The sequence below is a fragment of the Bombina bombina genome, chromosome 9 (assembly GCF_027579735.1).
Source record: "Bombina bombina isolate aBomBom1 chromosome 9, aBomBom1.pri, whole genome shotgun sequence".
Lineage (NCBI taxonomy): Eukaryota > Metazoa > Chordata > Amphibia > Anura > Bombinatoridae > Bombina > Bombina bombina.
In genome coordinates this window covers 140919298-140938370 of record NC_069507.1, presented here as the reverse complement: position 1 = coordinate 140938370, position 19073 = coordinate 140919298, and the positions used below count along the sequence as shown (strand labels likewise).

Sequence of the window (19073 nt, the reverse complement as noted above, 5' to 3'; positions counted from 1 at the left end):
TTAGATTAGTTCATATACTCTTGCGGTAGGAGGGCACCCTTGCCCTCTGTGACCGTGGAGATAATTGAGTCTAGGCCTGGACCAGACAAAATCATTCCCTTAAAGGGAGGGAAGAAGTCTAGACTTAGAAGTCATATCCGCAGACCATGACTTTAGCCAGAGCCCGACGGGCCTTAACAGAAAAAGCTGAAGCCATAGCATTCAAGCGAATAAACTGCCTAATAGCAGCACAGATAAAAGAATTAACAACCCTCAAGGCCGTAAATCTTTTCTGAGTAACGTCGAGGGGACCCTCCACTCCGATTAAATCCAGAAGGTAGTTTCTCCAGTAACCGCGGCAACAGCCGCCGCCGGTTGAAACAAATATCCCGTATGTTAAAACATCTTTCTTAACAGAGTTTCCATCTTTTATCCATGGGCTCTTCAAACGAAGAACTATCCTCAAGCTGGATAGTAGTATGTTTAGCAAGGGTTTAGATAACGCCATCCCATTTAGGGACGGAACCTCACAACTCCATTGAGAGTCCAGGACCGGCGACAATTTGTTAAAGGGAGAAGAGGGGGAAAAGGAATCCAATCCTGTCCCATTCACTCTTAACAGTGTTCGCCATCTAACAGGAGTAGGGAAGGATAAGGTACCACCCTGTCCTCAAACTCTATCCAATTTAGGAATTAAAGGTTCAACAGGCAATTTGGCCTCTGGTACCTCTGAATGCGCCAAAAACTTCCTTAAGAAGAAAGCACAAATTCCTAAACTAAAGTCTGGTTCCTCCGCAGCCGGAGGTTTAGACCCAGAATGTTCATACTTCTCAGAAAGAACTTCATTATCGGATAACCCTCAGTTAAATCCAATACATTTTCTGATGTACTCTGGAAAGGAGTGCAATATGTAACCTTTCGCTTGCGCTTAGCAGGGCGAGGTAAAGCATTAAAGGCCGCAGACACCGCCGTCTGAACTGAGCAGTAACGTCTGGTGAAAAAAGGTCCCCTCCAGATGGAGGATCAGCAATGCTACGGGAAAACTGCATGTGTAGAGATATAAGAATGTAGGGTACGCACCTCACTGGACAACAACTCTTCAGAGGTGGACAGCTCAGTGGTATCAAACATGTTTGATATTATCACATTATCAAGGCATATGGAACATAATTGAGAGGGCGGAACTAAGGCCTCCTTACCATATAAACAGGAATTACTCATTAGGAATAGAGGGAGTGCCCTCTAAAGTAACAGAATCCTCCATCGCTAGTGCAATAATAAAATAGAGAAATAAAATATTTTATTCAAAAAAACGGCACCCTTATACCCCAACGGCTGGGGCACTCACCACCTCCTATGACCCAGACAGTACAGAGATTTATGGCTCCTCTCTGATAGACACCAGGTCAGGAAAAAGGGAATGAATCACATGGTGCACAATGCTTGTAAGATGCATGGCTCTCAAAGTCAAAGTGAAACCTGTATAGTCCATAACAGCCTATAAAGCTTTCAATAATGTTCAATAATCCCCCTAAGGAGATTTTAACCCTTGATTCTATACAGATAAAAGGAGTCACACTGTGACCGTCTTCTTGCGTTATCATACATGTATAAAATATGAAACAATCCTACCAGAATCTACGCCATGGAACAGGAACATGGCCCTTCAAGAGTGACAGATAGTAGCATTGCTTCTGACATGGACTTGAGTGAACAAAGCAGGCAGCAAAACTAGTCAACGCTGATTGCCTATGGAGCTGTTAATATGAGTCGGTATGGTTTTGCAGAAAGACTCTCCCTGCATCTCCGGACTCTAACTTTCATCCATGCTCTCACTGAGAGGCTGACAGGACTACTTAAAACTCCAGTCCCATCTCAAAGAGTAAAACCCTCCATAAGAGACTACTCTGAAATCTTCTAACACTTCTCTGCCAACCTCCTTTGATGAAAGGCAAAGAATGACTGGGGTTATGAGGAAGTGGGGGAGGTATTTAAGCCTTTGGCTGGGTTGTCTATGCCTCCTCCTGGTGGCCAGGTTCAGTATTTCCCACAAGTAAGGAATGCAGCTGTGGACTCTTCCCATATTAAGCTGGAAAGAGTAACTTCCAAAAGTAATGGATTGTGGACTCTCCCCACCTGTATGAAAGAAACATTAATTCCACAAACACAGATACATGTACAGTAAAAGGTGTTTTATAGTTTTCAAAGTAAACAGCAAGTAATTTCACAATCTCCTTTCATCCTCTATCTACCACATTACACACTCTCTCTGTCCCTTTTTCTCACGCAAAACTCTAATCACTCGCTCATCTGACTTCTGTGCTCTCCTATAGATTATTTTCCTGGTTTTACTATCCAATCAACCTCTTTTTGTTCTCCCTACTTCTCTGCTCTATTTTCTATGAGAAGAATCATCTATAATTTCCATTTCCTTTAGCTGCTACCTGAACATCTCTCTTTTATTATAAGCATAAAGGCAGATGCTGAGTCTTGTCAACAAGGTTACACAACACTGCACACTGGCTGTCAAGATAGATGAACAGACCATGTGACATAAGTGTCCACTGTTAAAAACAGGGCTGTTGGCCACTACAGAATGATACGTATAATATTGAATAATATTAACATGCTTAAAGGGATACTAAACCGAAAGTTTTTTTCATGATTCAAATAGAACATGTAATTTTAAGCAACTTTCTAATTTACTCCTATTATCACTTTTTCTTTGCTCTCTTGTTATTTTTATTTGAAAAGTAAAAATGTAAAGCTTAGGAGCCGGTCCATTTTTGGTTCAGCAACTGGGTAGTGCTTGCTGATTAGTAACTAAATGTAGCCACCAATAAGCAAGCGCTATCCAGGGTACTGAACCTAAAATGGGCCAGCTCCTAAGCTTTACATTCCTGCTTTTCAAATAAAGATAGCAAGAGAACGAATAAAAATTCATAATAGGAGTAAATTAGAAAGTTGCTTAAAAAAATTGCCTGCTCTATATGAATCATGAAAGAAAACATTTGGGTTTAATGTCCCTTTAAAATTGGGAATATTGAAATAAAAACTCAAGCTTGGCCCTTACCTGTTTAACTTTATTTAGAGTTTACTGGAACCACTTTTACAGCAGAATATTGAATTTTTACTGTAAAAATAAATTTCTTGAAAAAAATAATTGACGTTTAAGACTTTCCCATGTCTGTCTATCTATATATATATATTATAGTATACTGTAATCAGGAGAGCTCATTTACAGACAAACAATCCGTCTTGAATGTAACGGCACAATGGAACGTGGGCAGGGACACACACCCAACCATGACCAATGCAGAGGCTGCTACTACGTGCGGAACTGCCACTCAAGCCCCAAACGAAAGTTCAACAAAGCATCCAAGGCAAAGTAGCGCACTGAGCACAAATGGCCGGTAATGGCTGAACAGATCACATCCCGGATCCAACGAATAAAACTTCAGAGATTTCAAAAGTTATAAACATAACGAAAAAACAGTCAGCACGAAGATAAAACCATCAGGTGAGAAATGGAAAGGTTCACACGCAGACGCGTTTCGTGTGCATGCGCACTTGGTCACTGCTTACTCGTGAACCTGTCCATCAGACTATTTCAGGCTAGAAATTTAAAGAAACGTACATCAATAGTGTACCTGATTGGTCAAGCACCTGCAAAGACACAGGAAAATGGCTATATGTCTAAAAGTTAGGGCACCAACTTTTTATGAAACGCTGTTATAGGTCATTCTAGTAAATATATACACAGCAAATCCATTAATAAGGATACAGTGTGTAAATCATATTACATGTAAAGGCACACTATGTGTCCATTTCTTACATACTATAACATGTATGGAAAAATGCGTTAACACATATGGGGTAACAATATTGAATGAAAGTAAATAGTTCTAACACTGAGAAAACATACAGTTTACGTTATGTCCACTAACATTGAATATTCATAAATTAATTCCATTGTACATCTATTGATGTATATTTCTTTAAATTTCTTCCTTAAATAGGCTGACTGACAGGTTCACAAGTAAGCAGTGATCAAGTGCGCATGAAACGCGTCTGCGTGTGAACCTGTCCATTTCTCACCTGATGGTTTTATCTTCATGCTGTTTTTTCATTATGATTTTAACATTTGAAATAAATCTCTGAAGTTTTATTCATTGGATCTGGATGTGATCTGGCCATTTGTGCTCAGTGCGCTACTTTGTCTTAGATATATATATATATATATATATATATATACACACACATACACATTATATACATATATATTATATATTACTGCACATGTAACCTGTTGTTGAGAACCAAGTGTGTACCTATTACTGCTTTAAAGACGTGACAGACAGGCTTGCTAAATTCTATCAGCACAATTCTGACAACACTTCATTACCCTATATATCGAGCATTGATTATTATTGTATTCCTGTATTGTAGATTTGTTTAACAGATAACACAGTACATATCAATCATAAGTAAGGCGACACCAAAACATTATAATTAAGATTTAACCACTATCTTAAGAGGTTTGACATAATATAAGGGCCGTTCCCTACTTATTGATATACGATTTGATACTAAATATTGTTTAATATGGCCACTATAAGTAAGAGAAGTTAAGTGCTACGATGCACATCGAGACCTTATATTAATCAATATAATAAACTAAGAACTGGCTAAATTATCCTTAATCTTATACTGTAATATATGTAATTACGCTGCCTACAGTCACTTACACAAACAGCAACTATTATTTCCGCAATCACTACAGTGTATAACTAGCGATTTCATGATTAAGGGATATACCTAGAAGTGATGAGTACTCATACCTAAAATATAATTATTATATGTGTATGAGTCATATACTGCATAATACACTTCAAATAGTAGTATAGACGTTGAATACAAACCGCAACTAAGTTTGTTCTCCTTTCAGTCTGTATTTTTCTATAAACTTGTATGCAGATCTTTCAGGCCATTAGTGTACCACTTCATCAGGTGCATAATATACATTGACTGTTATTTATTATTTTGATAATGACAATTGTCATACTGACTGACTTATTTAGAGTTTTGTACTTTCCACGTGTTTTTAAATGTGTTTGTGTGTGTTTTAACCCATGCTGTCAATAAAAGTTATATTTTATTTCCGTATTAGCACTCGCCTTCTGGAACAGTAGAATTCACACTAAAGGGAGACAGAAGTGCTACAAAGTACAAACCTTTTGTGTTGAGGAGATATATACACATACACACACACATTATATACATCACATTATATATATCACACAAGAGATTACTCTCACTTCACTACAAACTCGAATGGCCAGGGTGCTAGTAACCACTAAATACAAGTAACAAAAACTTGCACTCGCTGGTCTTCTTTTAAAAAAACACACTTTACGGTGACATTTCTGAGACAGAGTATCCCCTTCCTCAGATCTATCTGAGGAAGGGGATACTCTGTCTCTGAAACGTCACAGTAAAGTGTGTTTTTTGAAAAGACCAGCGAGTGCAAGTTTTTGTTACACACACACATATATATATATATATATATATATATATATACACATACATACACACACAGTATCTGTATGAGATATATTTATATATATTAGGGCTGCATGATTAATCGCGGTTGCAGTTTTAAACCGTTGTACATTAAATGTTGTACATTACCAGCACACATAGTCTTTGATATATTTATATGCTCTTGTCCAAGCTCCATTTTGATTCACTAGCCATTGTACTTATTTTTTTATATTATTTGACTAATGACCATTGGGTTTTGGTTATATATATTTAAACACATGTTTGGATGACTATCTGTAACTCTTTTCCTATATATTGACAATTTTTTGCAATGAACATATTTTCAAAAAAAACTTTTGTATTAACACATTTTTACTTTTACATTTTCTTTTTTATTATAGGAAGTATCCTTTTTTTTACATTATTTTACTGCAATATACTAAATTACCATTTGTTTTTTATTATTTTTTGTAACATGTTATATTGTAGAAATTATTTATTTAGGTTTGGAACTTCCATTTTATTTACCGATTCATTCATATAGTTGTTACATTTATGTATTTTCTTATCTTTATTATTATACATGATATTCTATATGTCTTTTAATGTTTATGGTTTTCCTATGCTTCAGTTTTTTTTATGTATTATGTTTGTTATTGTATTTATTGGTTTATATGAGTATTGTTTGTACGGCCCTATGCATGAGCTAGCAGCTCACTCCTTTGGGTAATTTGGCCTGTGATTTACATACCAATTAACTTTGTGCACTGCTGATTGGCTGCTCGCTCATTTATAGGTCCCCTAGTACATAGAATCTCCAGCCTCTGATGAAGCGCATGTGCGAAACGCGTCAGGTGTCCATCTGTATACTCACCTGCTTTTTGGCATTCTGCTGAATAAATTCAACTTTTGATCAGGTTTCTTGTCTCCAGACTTTCCATTTCTTTCCCTGCTTGGGATCCAACCTTTATATATATATATATATATATATATATATATATATATATATATATACACACACACACACTGCACGAATAATCACGGTTGCAGTTTTAAACCGCGATAAATCGCAGCGGTTTAAAAACCACGAGTACGAGATTTTTAGCCCCGCCCAGAAGTGACATCACTCGCCCCATGTAAACAGGCTTAGACTGAAGAGAAGATCCTGAGAGCACACGTGACGTGTCTCTCCCTCTGAGCAGTCAGTGTTCCTGGAACGGTCCTGGGGAGGAGGAGCGGGACATAGACTGGGAAGGAGGTGTCTCTAGCAGGTGATTGGTGGACTGGTCTTACTGTAGCATAAGCGTGGCCCATCGGAATTTAGCACCGACACGACACCTGTTTTTTAATTACAGGCGGTGCTGTGGGATCATGATACTTCCTGTTCTGTCACTACAGTTTCTGTGAGTCCCACGTCTTCACATCTGAGGGAAAATATTAACTTGTTCTAATGTTTAAAATGCACTGAGGTCTCTGGGAGGCAGCTGAGAGGCTAGAGTATTTTCTAAGCTGCCTCCCAGGGACCTTAGTGCATTTTAAACATTAGAACAAGTTAATATTTTCCCTCAGATGTGAAGACGTGGGGATCACAGGAACTGTACTGACAGAACAGGAAGTATCATGATCCATCCCACAGCACTGCCTGTAATGAAAAAGCCGGTGTCGTGTCGGTGCTTAATTCCGATGGGCAACTCTCATGCTACAGTAACACCAGTCCACGTGTGCAAAAACAGAATTTATGCTTACCTGATAAATTTCTCTTGTGATGTATTGAGTCCACTGATTCATCCATACTTGAAGGATATTCTCCTTCCCTACAGGAAGTGGCAGAGAGAGCACCCACAGCAGAGCTGTCTATATAGCTCCACCCCCCAGTCATTCGACCGAAGGCTAGGAAGAAAAAGGAGAAACTATAGGGTGCAGTGATGACTGAAGTTTTTTAAATAAAAATATACTACCTGACTTAAATAGACAGGGCGGGCCGTGGACTCGATACATCACAAGAGAAAGAAATTTATCAGGTAAGCATGAATTCTGTTTTCTCTTGTAAGATGTATCCAGTCCACGGATTCATCCTTACTTGTGGGATACCAATACCAAAGCTTTAGGACACGGATGAAGGGAGGGACAAGACAGGGACCTTAAACGGAAGGCACCACTGCTTGTAGAACCTTTCTCCCAAAAATAGCCTCCGAAGAAGCAAAATAATCGAATTTGGAAAATTTGGAAAAAGTATGAAGCGAAGACCAAGTCCCCGCCTTACAAATCTGTTCAACAGAAGCCTCATTTTTAAAAGCCCATGTGGAAGCCACTGCTCTAGTAGAATGAGCAGTAATTCTATCAGGAGGCTGCTGGCCAGCAGTCTCATAAGCCATACGGATGATGCTTGGCAGCCAAAAAGAAAGAGAGGTAGCCGTAGCCTTTTGACCTCTCCGCTTACCAGAATAGACAACGAACAATGATGAATGTTTGCCGGAAATCTTTGGTTGCTTGTAAGTAGAACTTTAAAGCATGAACCACATCAAGATTGTGCAACAGACATTCCTTCTTTGAAGGAGGATTAGGACACAGTGAAGGAACAACAATTTCCTGATTGATATTCCTATTAGAAACAACCTTAGGAAGGAATCCAGGTTTGGTACGTAAAACCACCTTATCTGCATGGAAAATAAGATAAGGTGAGTCACACTGTAAAGCAGATAACTCATAAACTCTTCGAGCCGAAGAGATAGCTACTAAAAACAAAACTTTCCAAGTTAGAAGCTAATATCTATGGAATGCATAGGTTCAAACGGAACCCCTTGAAGAACTTTAAGAACCAAATTTAGGCTCCATGGCGGAGCAACAGGTTTAAATACAGGCTTGATCCTGACCAAGGCCTGACTAAACGCTTGAACATCTGGGACATCTGCCAGACGTTTGTGTAAAAGAATAGACAAAGCAGATATTTGTCCCTTTAAGGAACTAGCTGATAATCCCTTCTCCAATCCTTCTTGGAGAAAAGACAAAATTCTAGGAATCCTAATCTTACTCCATGAGTAACCCTTGGATTCACACCAACAAAGATATTTGCGCCAAATCTTATGATAGATTTTCCTGGTGACAGGCTTTCTAGCCTGAATCAGGGTATCAATGACCGACTCAGAGAAACCACGCTTTGATAGAATCAGGCGTTCAATCTCCAAGCAGTCAGACGCAGAGAAATTAGATTTGGATGCTTGAACGGACCTTGGATTAGAGTCCACTGTGGAACAGATGACATGTCCACCAGGTCTGCATACCAAGTCCTGTGTGGCCACGCAGGCACTATCAGAATCACCTAAGCTCTCTCCTGCTTGATTCTGGCAACCAGACGTGGGAGGAGAGGAAACGGTGGAAATACATAAGCCAGATTGAAGGACCAGGGCACTGCTAGAGCATCTATCAGTACCGCCTGGAGATCCCGGGACCTGGACCCGTAACGCGAAAGTTTGGCGTCCTGTCGGGACGCCATCAGATCCCATTCTGGTGTGCCCCATAGCTGAGTCAGCTGGGCAAATACCTTCGGATTGAGCTCCCACTCCCCCGGATGAAAAGTCTGACGACTTAGGAAATCCGCCTCCCAGTTCTCTACCCCTGGGATATAGATTCCTGAGAGATAGCAAGAGTGATCCTCCGCCCATCGGATAATTTTGGTTATATCCATCATCGCTAGAGAACTCTGTGTTCCTCGATGATTGACATAGGCTACAGTCGTGATGTTGTCCGACTGAAATCTGATGAATTTGGCCACAGCTAGCTGAGGCCACGCCTGAAGCGCATTGAATATCGCTCTCAGTACTAGAATGTTTATCGGGAGGAGAGATTCCTCCTGAGACCATAAGCCCTGTGCTTTCAGGGATTTCCAGACTGAACCCCAGTCTAGCAGGCTGGCATCTGTCGTTACTATGAGCCACTCTGGCCTGCGGAAACATATTCCCTGAGACAGGTGGTCCTGAGACAACCACCAGAGAAGAGAATCTCTGGTCTCTTGATCCAGATGCAGTTGAGGAGATAAATCTGCATAATCCCCATTCCACTGTTTGAGCATGCATAGTTGCAGTGGTCTGAAGTGTAGGCGGGCATAAGGAACTATGTCCATTGCCGCTACCATAAGTCCGATTACCTCCATACACTGAGCCACTGATGGCCGAGGAATGGAATGAAGAGCTCGGCAAGAGATTAAAAGTTTTGATATTCTGACCTCCATCAGAAATATTTTCATTTCTACCGAGTCTATCAGAGTCCCTAGGAAGGAAACTCTTGTGAGAGGGACGAGAGAACTCTTTATAATGTTCACCTTCCACCAGTGAGATCTCAGAAAAGCCAACACGATGTCCGTGTGAGACTTGGCTAGCTGGAAAGTCGATGCCTGAATTAAGATTTCGTCTAGATAAGGCGTCACTGCTATACCCCGCGGTCTTAGAACCGCCAAAAGGGACCCTAGCACCTTTGTGAAAATTCTGAGAGCCGTGGCCAACCCGAAGGGAAGGGCCACAAACTGGTAATGCCTGTCCAGAAAGGCGAATCTGAGGAATTGATGATGATCTCTGTGAATAGGGATGTGTAGATATGCATCCTTTAAGTCCACGGTAGTAATATATTGACCCTCCTGGATCAGAGGAAGAATAGTCCGAATAGTCTCCATCTTGAAAGATTGTACTCTGAGGAATTTGTTTAGAATTTTGAGATCCAAGATTGGTCTGAAATTCCCTCTTTTTTGGGAACCACAAACAGGTTGGAGTAAAAACCTAGCCCTTGTTCCGCTCTTGGAACTGGGCGAATCACTCCCATTGTATGTAGGTCTTCTACACAGCGTATGAACGCCTCTCTCTCTGTCTGGTTTGCAGACAATTGAGAAACGTGAAATCTCCCCCTGGGGGGGGGTCTTTGAAGTCCAGAAGATATCCTTGGGACTTCATTTCTAAAGCCCAGGAAACGTGAACATCTCTTGCTTGAGCAAAGAGAGAGAGTCTGTCCCCTACTAGATCCGATCCCGGATCAGGGGCTACCCCTTCATGCTGTCTTAGAGGCAGCAGCAGGCTTCTTGGCCTGTTTACCTTTGTTCCAAGCCTAGTTAGGTCTCCAGACTGACTTGGATTGGACAGAATTCCGCTCTTGCTTTGCTGCAGGGGAAGCTGAAGCGGGGACCACCCTTGAAGTTCCAAAAGGAACGAAAAATTATTTTGTTTGGTCCTCATCTTATTTGTTTATCCTGAGGGAGGGCATGGCCTTTCCCTCCAGTGATGTCTGAAATAATTTCTTTCAGCGCAGGCCCGAATAGGGTCTTTCCTTTGAAAGGGATGTTCAACAATTTAGATTTTGATGACACATCAGCAGACCAGGACTTAAGCCATAACGCCCTGCGTGCTAAAAGGGCAAAACCTGAATTCTTTGCCGCTAATTTAGCCATTTGGAAAGAGGCATCTGTAATGAAAGAATTAGCCAACTTAAGGGGCCTTAATTCTATCCCATAATATCCTCTAATGGAGTCTCCACCTGGAGAGACTCTTCTAGAGCCTCAAACCAGAAATCAGCTGCAGTAGTTACAGGAACAATGCATGCAATAGGTTGGAGAAGAAAACCTTGATGAACAAAAATTTTCTTTAGGAGACCCTCTAATTTTTTATCCATAGGATCTTTGAAAGCACAACTGTCTTCGATAGGTATAGTTGTACGCTTAGCAAGTAGAGTAGAAATAGCTCCCTCCACCTTAGGAACAGTCTGCCACGAGTCCTGTATGGTGTCAGATATGGGAAACATTTTCTTAAAAACAGGAGGGGGAGTGAACGGAATACCTGGTCTATCCCACTCCTTAGTAACAATAGTCACAATCCTCTTAGGGACTGGAAAAATATCAGTGTAAACAGGAACCTCTAAGTATCTGTCCATTTTACACAATTTCTCTGGGACCACTATAGGGTCACAATCGTCTAGAGTAGCTAATACCTCCTTAAACAATAAGCGGAGGTATTCAAGCTTAAATTTAAAGGCCGTCATATCAGAATCTGTCTGAGGGAGCGTCTTTCCTGAATCAGAAATCTCTCCCTGAGATAACAAATCCCTTACCCCTACTTCAGAACATTGTGAGGGTATATCGGATACGGCTACTAAAGCGTCAGACGGCTCAGCATTTGTTCTTAACCCAGAGCTGACACGCTTTCCTTGTAAACCAGGCAGTTTAGAGAAAACCTCTGTGAGGGATTTATTCATAACTGTGGCCATATCTTGTAAAGTAAATGAATTAGACGCACTAGAGGTACTTGGCGTCACTTGTGCGGGCGTTACTGGTTGTGACACTTGGGGAGAGCTAGATGCTAAACCCTCATTTCCTTCTAACTGAGAATCATCTATTGCAATATTTTTAAGTGCTAAAATATGCTCTTTATAATTTATAGACATATCAGTGCAAGTGGGACACATTCTAAGAGGGGGTTCCACAATGGCTTCTAAACACATAGAACAAGGATTCTCCTTAGTGTCAGACATGTTAAACAGGCTAGTAATGTAACAAGCAAGCTTGGAAAACACTTTAATCAAAGTAAATAACACTTTAAACAAAACCGGTACTGTGCCTTTAAGAGAAAAAAAGCTGCACAAACTCTGCAAAACAGTGTAAAAAAGCAGTAAACTCAACAAAATTTTTACAGTAGCATCATAAAGCCTTAGTAACTTTGCACAACTATGCAAATAAACAATTAACCCCTTAATGTAAAACCCGGATTGAAAAAAAACTTCAAAACCGGTAAAATAACGTTCAGCCACCTTGCACAGCTCTGCTGTGGCGCCTACCTGCCCTGTGGGGGAAAAAAAACCTCTTTACAGCCCTCAAATACAGCAGGTAATCTCTGGAGAAGTAGCTGGATGCTTCTGAGGTAAATAAACTGTGCAACTGAAAAATAGGCCCCTCCCCACCTCACTCGAAGTTATGGGGCCTAAAAAAACACCACAGAGTGTTTCTTAAACTAGCCATGTGGGTTAATAACCCTTAAACAAGCCACAAAGACCCCTTAAAGTCCCTCAAAAAACGTTTTATTTGTAACTAAACCAAAACGTTTTTTCCTATTAGTGTCACCAGTAACTATGAGCCCTTTATGTAAGCTTGGATTCCTCTTTTACTGAATACAGCTTACCTTTCCCTCATGGGGATATTGCCAGCCTTTTCTAGAAATAACACAGTCTGTCTAGAAAAAAATAGACTGAACATACCTTAATGCAGTTTGCAAACTGTTCCCCCAACTGAAGTTTTCCTGTACTCTTCAGCCCTTGTGAGAACAGCAGTGGATCTTAGTTACAAAATGCTAAGATCATCATCCTCCTTGCAGAAATCTTCATCCCTTTTCTGCCAGAGAGTAAATAGTACACACCGGTACCATTTAAAATAACAAACTTTTGCTTGAGAAAATAAAAACTAATATTTTTGTCACCACACTCACTTTACCCTTCCTAGCAGTTAAGCAGGCAGAGAGAATGACTGGGGGTGGAGCTAAGGGAGGAGCTATATAGACAGCTCTGCTGTGGGTGCTCTCTCGGCCACTTCCTGTAGGGAAGGAGAATATCCCACAAGTATGGATGAATCCGTGGACTCGATACATCTTACAAGAGAAATTAAGGTGTTCTAGTAATTTATAAGAAAATTGTGATTAATTCCCCCCCATATATAAGCAAGAGAACTGGAGGGATTGATGTAAATCAAAACCTCTGGGACTGCGCTATGGTAATCCAATCAATATTGTGGATAGTATCTTTCTATCAAAATAGAATAGGACATAGGCAATTAGCTGGATATAACAGCTAAAAGAAACTTAAAAAACGAATCTGTGCAGCTGAAAACATAGAATGGAAGAAATATCCCTGCTAAAACTCCCAACAAATGCATATATAGAAAAACAAGAAATATGTTCTTAGCGCATAAGATGTAGTGTTCTTACAGATATATGAAGTACCTGCTCTCGGTTGTGGTTTACGTCCAGGACCGGTGCTTCAACCTATAAGCCTCTGACGAAAAAGTACGGACAATCAGATAAACTTTGAAACACGTAAGGCATTTGTGGAGAGGGCTATCTGGTCCTGGTAGTTGCCATGTTGTGAAGCATTATGGTCTTTTTAACCTCTTTTTGGAAGCTGTGACATACCTCATTAGTTGAGGTTGTATTGTGCATAACCACTACGGGTTTTAAGTGTGTGATTTTTACTAATAATAAATAACTGTATTACACTATTGGAGTGTTTTTGTCTTCCATCTTGTATCCCACACATATCACCCATGTGGAATCTCCCTTACAAGAACATCTTTCCACCACTCCTTTATACGATATACGATTGGGTGATTGAACACGGAATCCGAAGTAAGGATTGCTCCGTTGGCAGAAAAATCGCAGCTGGTTTGACCGGATCTTTGAAAACACAGACCACACTACTTACCTCATAGGATTGGGTTTAAGTCCGGTGAGTACCCACCTAATGACCACCTGTAAGGATAAGCCAGTACGCCCTGAAACAAGATGTATTGAAAATGAACTCTTATTTAGTAGAGATTTTACGCAATATATCTACATGAACTTTTCCTACGCTGGGGCATCATTTTGACTGGTCCCCTACATATCTATACTTTGGAATTCTTTATATTTTGGAGTTGTCTATATTTATAATTACTTTTTATTTGAAATATTCTTACATGTGCCAATATTCTTGTACTATCGGCAATCCTTGCTTTTTTGCTGCAGTCTATGTATACACAGTTTCTCTTTTATACACACGCATTTATATTTATTTTCAGTCTCCCCTATCTTTGATATAGCACCTTTTTAGGGCTTTTTTAATAATCCGATTTTATTTGTCCAGTATTTCCCAGTAAGCGTTACATTTTTTTTGTAGTAATGTATGCTATTACTTTGTTTTACTTCATATATCTGTAAGATAAGCTACTTGGCCCATATTTTTGCCAAAGCCTTTTAGCTACTTGTTAACACTATGTTACCCACATTAGCAATGAGGCCCTAAGAACTGTAAAAATACTACTGTAAAGATCATTAGGGTAAAGAGATAATCCAACAAAAGCAGAAATTAAAGGGACAATCTACACCGGAATTGTTATTTTTTAAAAAGATAGATAATTATTTTATTACTCATTCCCCAGTTTTGCATAACCAACTTTGTAATATTAATATACTTTTTACCTCTGATTACCTTGCATCTAAGCCTCTGCAGAATGCTCCCTTATTTCAGTTCTTTTGAAAGACTTGCATTTTAGCCAATCAGTGCTGAATCCTAGGTAACTCCACGGGCGTGAGCACAATGTTATCTATATGGCGCACATGAACTAACACCCTCTAGTTGTAAAAAAACTTCAAAATGCATTAAAATAAAAGGCATCCTCCAAGGGCAAACAAATTAGCATATGAGCCTTCCTAGGTTTAGGACTAAGAATATCAAGAGAAAAAAGCAAAATTGATGAAAAAGGTAAATTGGAAAGTAAAAATTACATGCCCTTTTTGAATCATGAAAGTTTATTTTTGACTAGACTGTCCCTTTAATATTTTATCTTTCGTACCAGAAGATGATTTTTTTGTTGGCATCAAATCAGGAAAGCTTTTTTTTTTAATTTCCAGGTAAAATGTTCTTGTGTCAAGTATTGCACAACTACTTGTGAAAAAAACAACTCAGGTTAGAAACAACAATTTAGTATTTAGGGAAAAATGCAATGTATTAGACTTATGTAATTCAACATTACCTAAGTTTGGAAAAACGATTAAATATTCAGCATTGCACTGAGGGCACGCAACACGGGCTGTGCTGTTTCCTCTCTGCTTTTCATCAACCCATCTCTGAAGGCAAGCTTGATGGACCCACTTGGTGGATCCTCTACATCTACACGGCCTCACCCATTCTGCTGTTCTGTCGTCTTCATCTGTTGCAAAACACACCCAACAACTCCTGTAAAACATTGTAAGGTTGGGAAAAAACATATTAGATAGTATGTAGTGCAGATCAATTATTAAAATAAAATACATTAGAGGAAATATAAACAGCTCTAATTCAGTGAAGGCCAACTTCATAACACGAGGGCCAGAGATCATTATTTTATATAAAGGGACAAAATAGATTTATGGTTATTTAACAAACAAATAATAATAATAATATGTTTCCAGGGTTGAAGTATGCTTGCAAGTTACCCTGCCTGCATAAGCCCCCCCCCACTTCAGAGGTCACCACAAAGTACACATTTTTAGTTTCACTTTTTCCTGGAGCCACAAAAACTACAACCAACAATCTTCCCCCCTCCAAGGGCGCTAAAGTACCACTAAGAAAGTGCTAGTCAAATATGATCAAAACCTAGGAGCCAGGTATCAGCATGTGGTTACAATATATATTACCTGTTTTTGTCTTATAAATTTTAGGTCATTTTGGCAGCACTCCCACAATATGAGCATTAAAACATATGTTTTTGTTAGATGTGCTTAACCAAACCCCCCTGTTGTATTACTTTAAGGGAGTTTGACCTAATCCCTTTGGTTTAAAGCACTCCACCCTATTCAGGTGTGTTCCAGACAATGCTATTTTACTATGTGTATATAAAGCCAGGCAGCCTCATTCCATGCAGAGTTGATTTTAGGTATAGTATTACAATGTTGGAATCCTACTTTGGCATATTAGAATTGCATGATTCAGCCCAGTAAGGCTAATTTGATAGTGTTAGGACCAGTCTATTTTGGGACACCCTGTAAGTGGTGACTGGCTGAGAAGAATATGGCCATATTGTGTGACTAAGATCCCATCTTTATTTAAAAATTAAGAAATATTAAGAAGGCAATTTTTTGCAGCATTAAGATATATGTTAAAAAATGTGATAATATGTGGTCTTATATGTTTGGAGGTGCGCCAATACCTGTTTTTATCTTATAAATTTTAGGTCATTTTGGCAGCACTCCCACAATATGAACATTAAAACATAATATGTTTTTGTTAGATGTGCTTAACCAAACCCCCCTGTCTTTATATATATATATATATATATATATTTTATGAATTTGTATTTAAAATTACCAGGGAGACTGACCATCTCCCATTGGTTTAAGCACCCCACCCAAGTTCAGGTGTGCTCATAACAGTGTTAAAGAGTTGTGAATAAAAAGCCAGAGAGTCTCATTCTATTATGAAGAGTAAAAGCAGGAATGTTTCAGCCCTCTGTGGCACAAGGACTTAGAGTAGGACCAGTCGAATTGGGGCACCTTGGAAGTGGTGACTGGCTAAGCAAAATATGGCCATATTGTGTGACTAAGTTCCCAATATTTTTAAAAAAAGAATAGTTGTCTCTTGATGTATATGCAGGCAATTTTTTGCAGCAGTAAAAAATATGTTGTGCTTTTGAAAATGGATGTGCGCTGATACCTCTTTGTGTAATTACTGGGTCATATTGGCAGCACTCCCAGATGTTGATTTAAACTTTTTGTAAGGTGTGCTAAAAAAACAAATGTTGTATTTGTATATATATATAATAAAAAGAACAAGGATACTATAGAACTTATAACCAAAGTGGTTTATTCAAACAGACGGGTGGAACACTAATCAGTTTACAAGGTTGGCAGGACCTGACGCGTTTCGCGCATGCTCACATGCGCTTCATCAGAGATCTTTGTCTAATTGCATATGCATAATATTTGGCACTGGGTGAAGTAGTGGCTCAGCTTAATGTAAAACTTTTGCGACCGAGCCGACTGAAGAGTTTGTACATACACCTGTATTATTTGCACCACGTTTTGTGCAGCATTATTTGTACTTTATATTTTCACACTGTGGGGAATTAAGTATTGGATGAACTGAGTTTTTTTCCTTGTTTTTTCACACACACACACACATATATATATATATATATATATATATATATATATATATATATCAGAAGAGGGAAGGGCGCACAGCAAAAAAAGGCCTCCTGGTGTAGTATGTCAAGATATTTCTTATATATAATGTGATGCAGTGACAAATGAACACTCACATGTTATAACCTCAACTTTATGAGGTATAGATATGGCACAAAACGATAATCCACTTTGGAAAAGGCAATCCAGACCCCTTTCTGCGTTCAGCCTCCTACTCTCTCTTCAGACAGTGTGTACACCCTTCCAGCAGAAAATTAACCCCTTCAAAAAGTTGGTCCAACTACACAGAGCTGCATAGACACCTGTGCTCTGCTAACGACTACATATACTAAGATAAAAAGAACTGTGGTGACATCTTTTTGAAGTGGTTAATTTTCTGCTGGAAGGGTGTACACACTGTCTGAAGAGAGAGTAGGAGGCTGAACGCAGAAAGGGGTCTGGATTGCCTTTTCCAAAGTGGATAATCGTTTTGTGCCATATCTATACCTCATAAAGTTGAGGTTATAACATGTGAGTGTTCATTTGTCATTGCATCACATTATATATAAGAAATATCTTGACATACTACACCAGGAGGCCTTTTTTTGCTGTGCGCCCTTCCCTCTTCTGTTTTAGATTTGGTCCAAGAAGCTCTCCGGTTTACAGGGGGATTTCGTTTTTTTGGGAGTTGGCTGCAGGTAGAAGAACCCTCTCTTCCCTCCAGATATCAAAGATTTGGTGTCATTGGAACATCACAGGGAGATCTATTAATATAGGACATTACTGGTACTTTACCTTTCTTGATTGGGACTATCTATACTTATAGTGCTGTATTCATCAGTTTTTTGTTTATATATATATATATATATATATATATATATATATATATATATATATACACACACACACATATATATATATACACACATACACACCATATATATATATATATATATATATATATATATACACACACATATATATATATATATATATATATATACATACACACACACACACACACACACACACATACATATACACACACTTGTACTGGAAAAGCGGTAATGGAGGAAAAAGATATAAGAGTTTGAACATCCATGCTACTGATAGGGCATCTATCAATTCTCAGCAAAGAAAGGCAAGTAGAGGCACTGGATAATTTTCAAATAACAAAGCATCCTTTATTCAAAGTTTTAAAGGACAGCAGGAGACACACTGGAAAAAGCAATAAACCTCTAGGGCAAGGTGGAGTAGTGGTCACCCGCGTACTCTTAATGCTGACGCGTTTCGGCAGATGCCGTAGTCGTAGCTGAAGGGTGAAAGCTTGATCTCTAATTTAAAGGAACAGATCACCTGTGATAGGTTAAAATCATATGCTACGTGGGTGATACACACCTCCACCTGTGAGTTTAGAGACCGCCCTAATTTAGGATGTTAACACCTTAATACCCACTTCATAATCAATTCTAAACCTTCATATGTATATATATATATATATATATATATATATATATATATATATATATATAAACAACAGTGTTATAAAAACATAAAAAGTATACTAAATGCTTAAACATTTCCTGTTGTATATTTCTATATAAAAGAAAAGAAAAGAGATAAACACACGTCTGCATAGTTTAAACAGCATTTTACACTAATACAATTCTA

General features: G+C 39.0%; 1 protein-coding gene across 2 annotated transcripts in view; it reads right to left on the bottom strand.

Annotated features, from left to right (window-relative positions):
• MARCHF5 (membrane associated ring-CH-type finger 5) overlaps positions 1-19073 on the bottom strand; it is a 438857-nt gene that overhangs the window by 295669 nt on the left and 124115 nt on the right. For both annotated transcript variants that reach the window (XM_053692413.1, XM_053692414.1), the window contains exon 2: positions 15275-15477. In XM_053692413.1, the coding sequence (XP_053548388.1) occupies positions 15275-15477 (203 nt within the window). The remainder of the gene's footprint in view (positions 1-15274; positions 15478-19073) is intronic.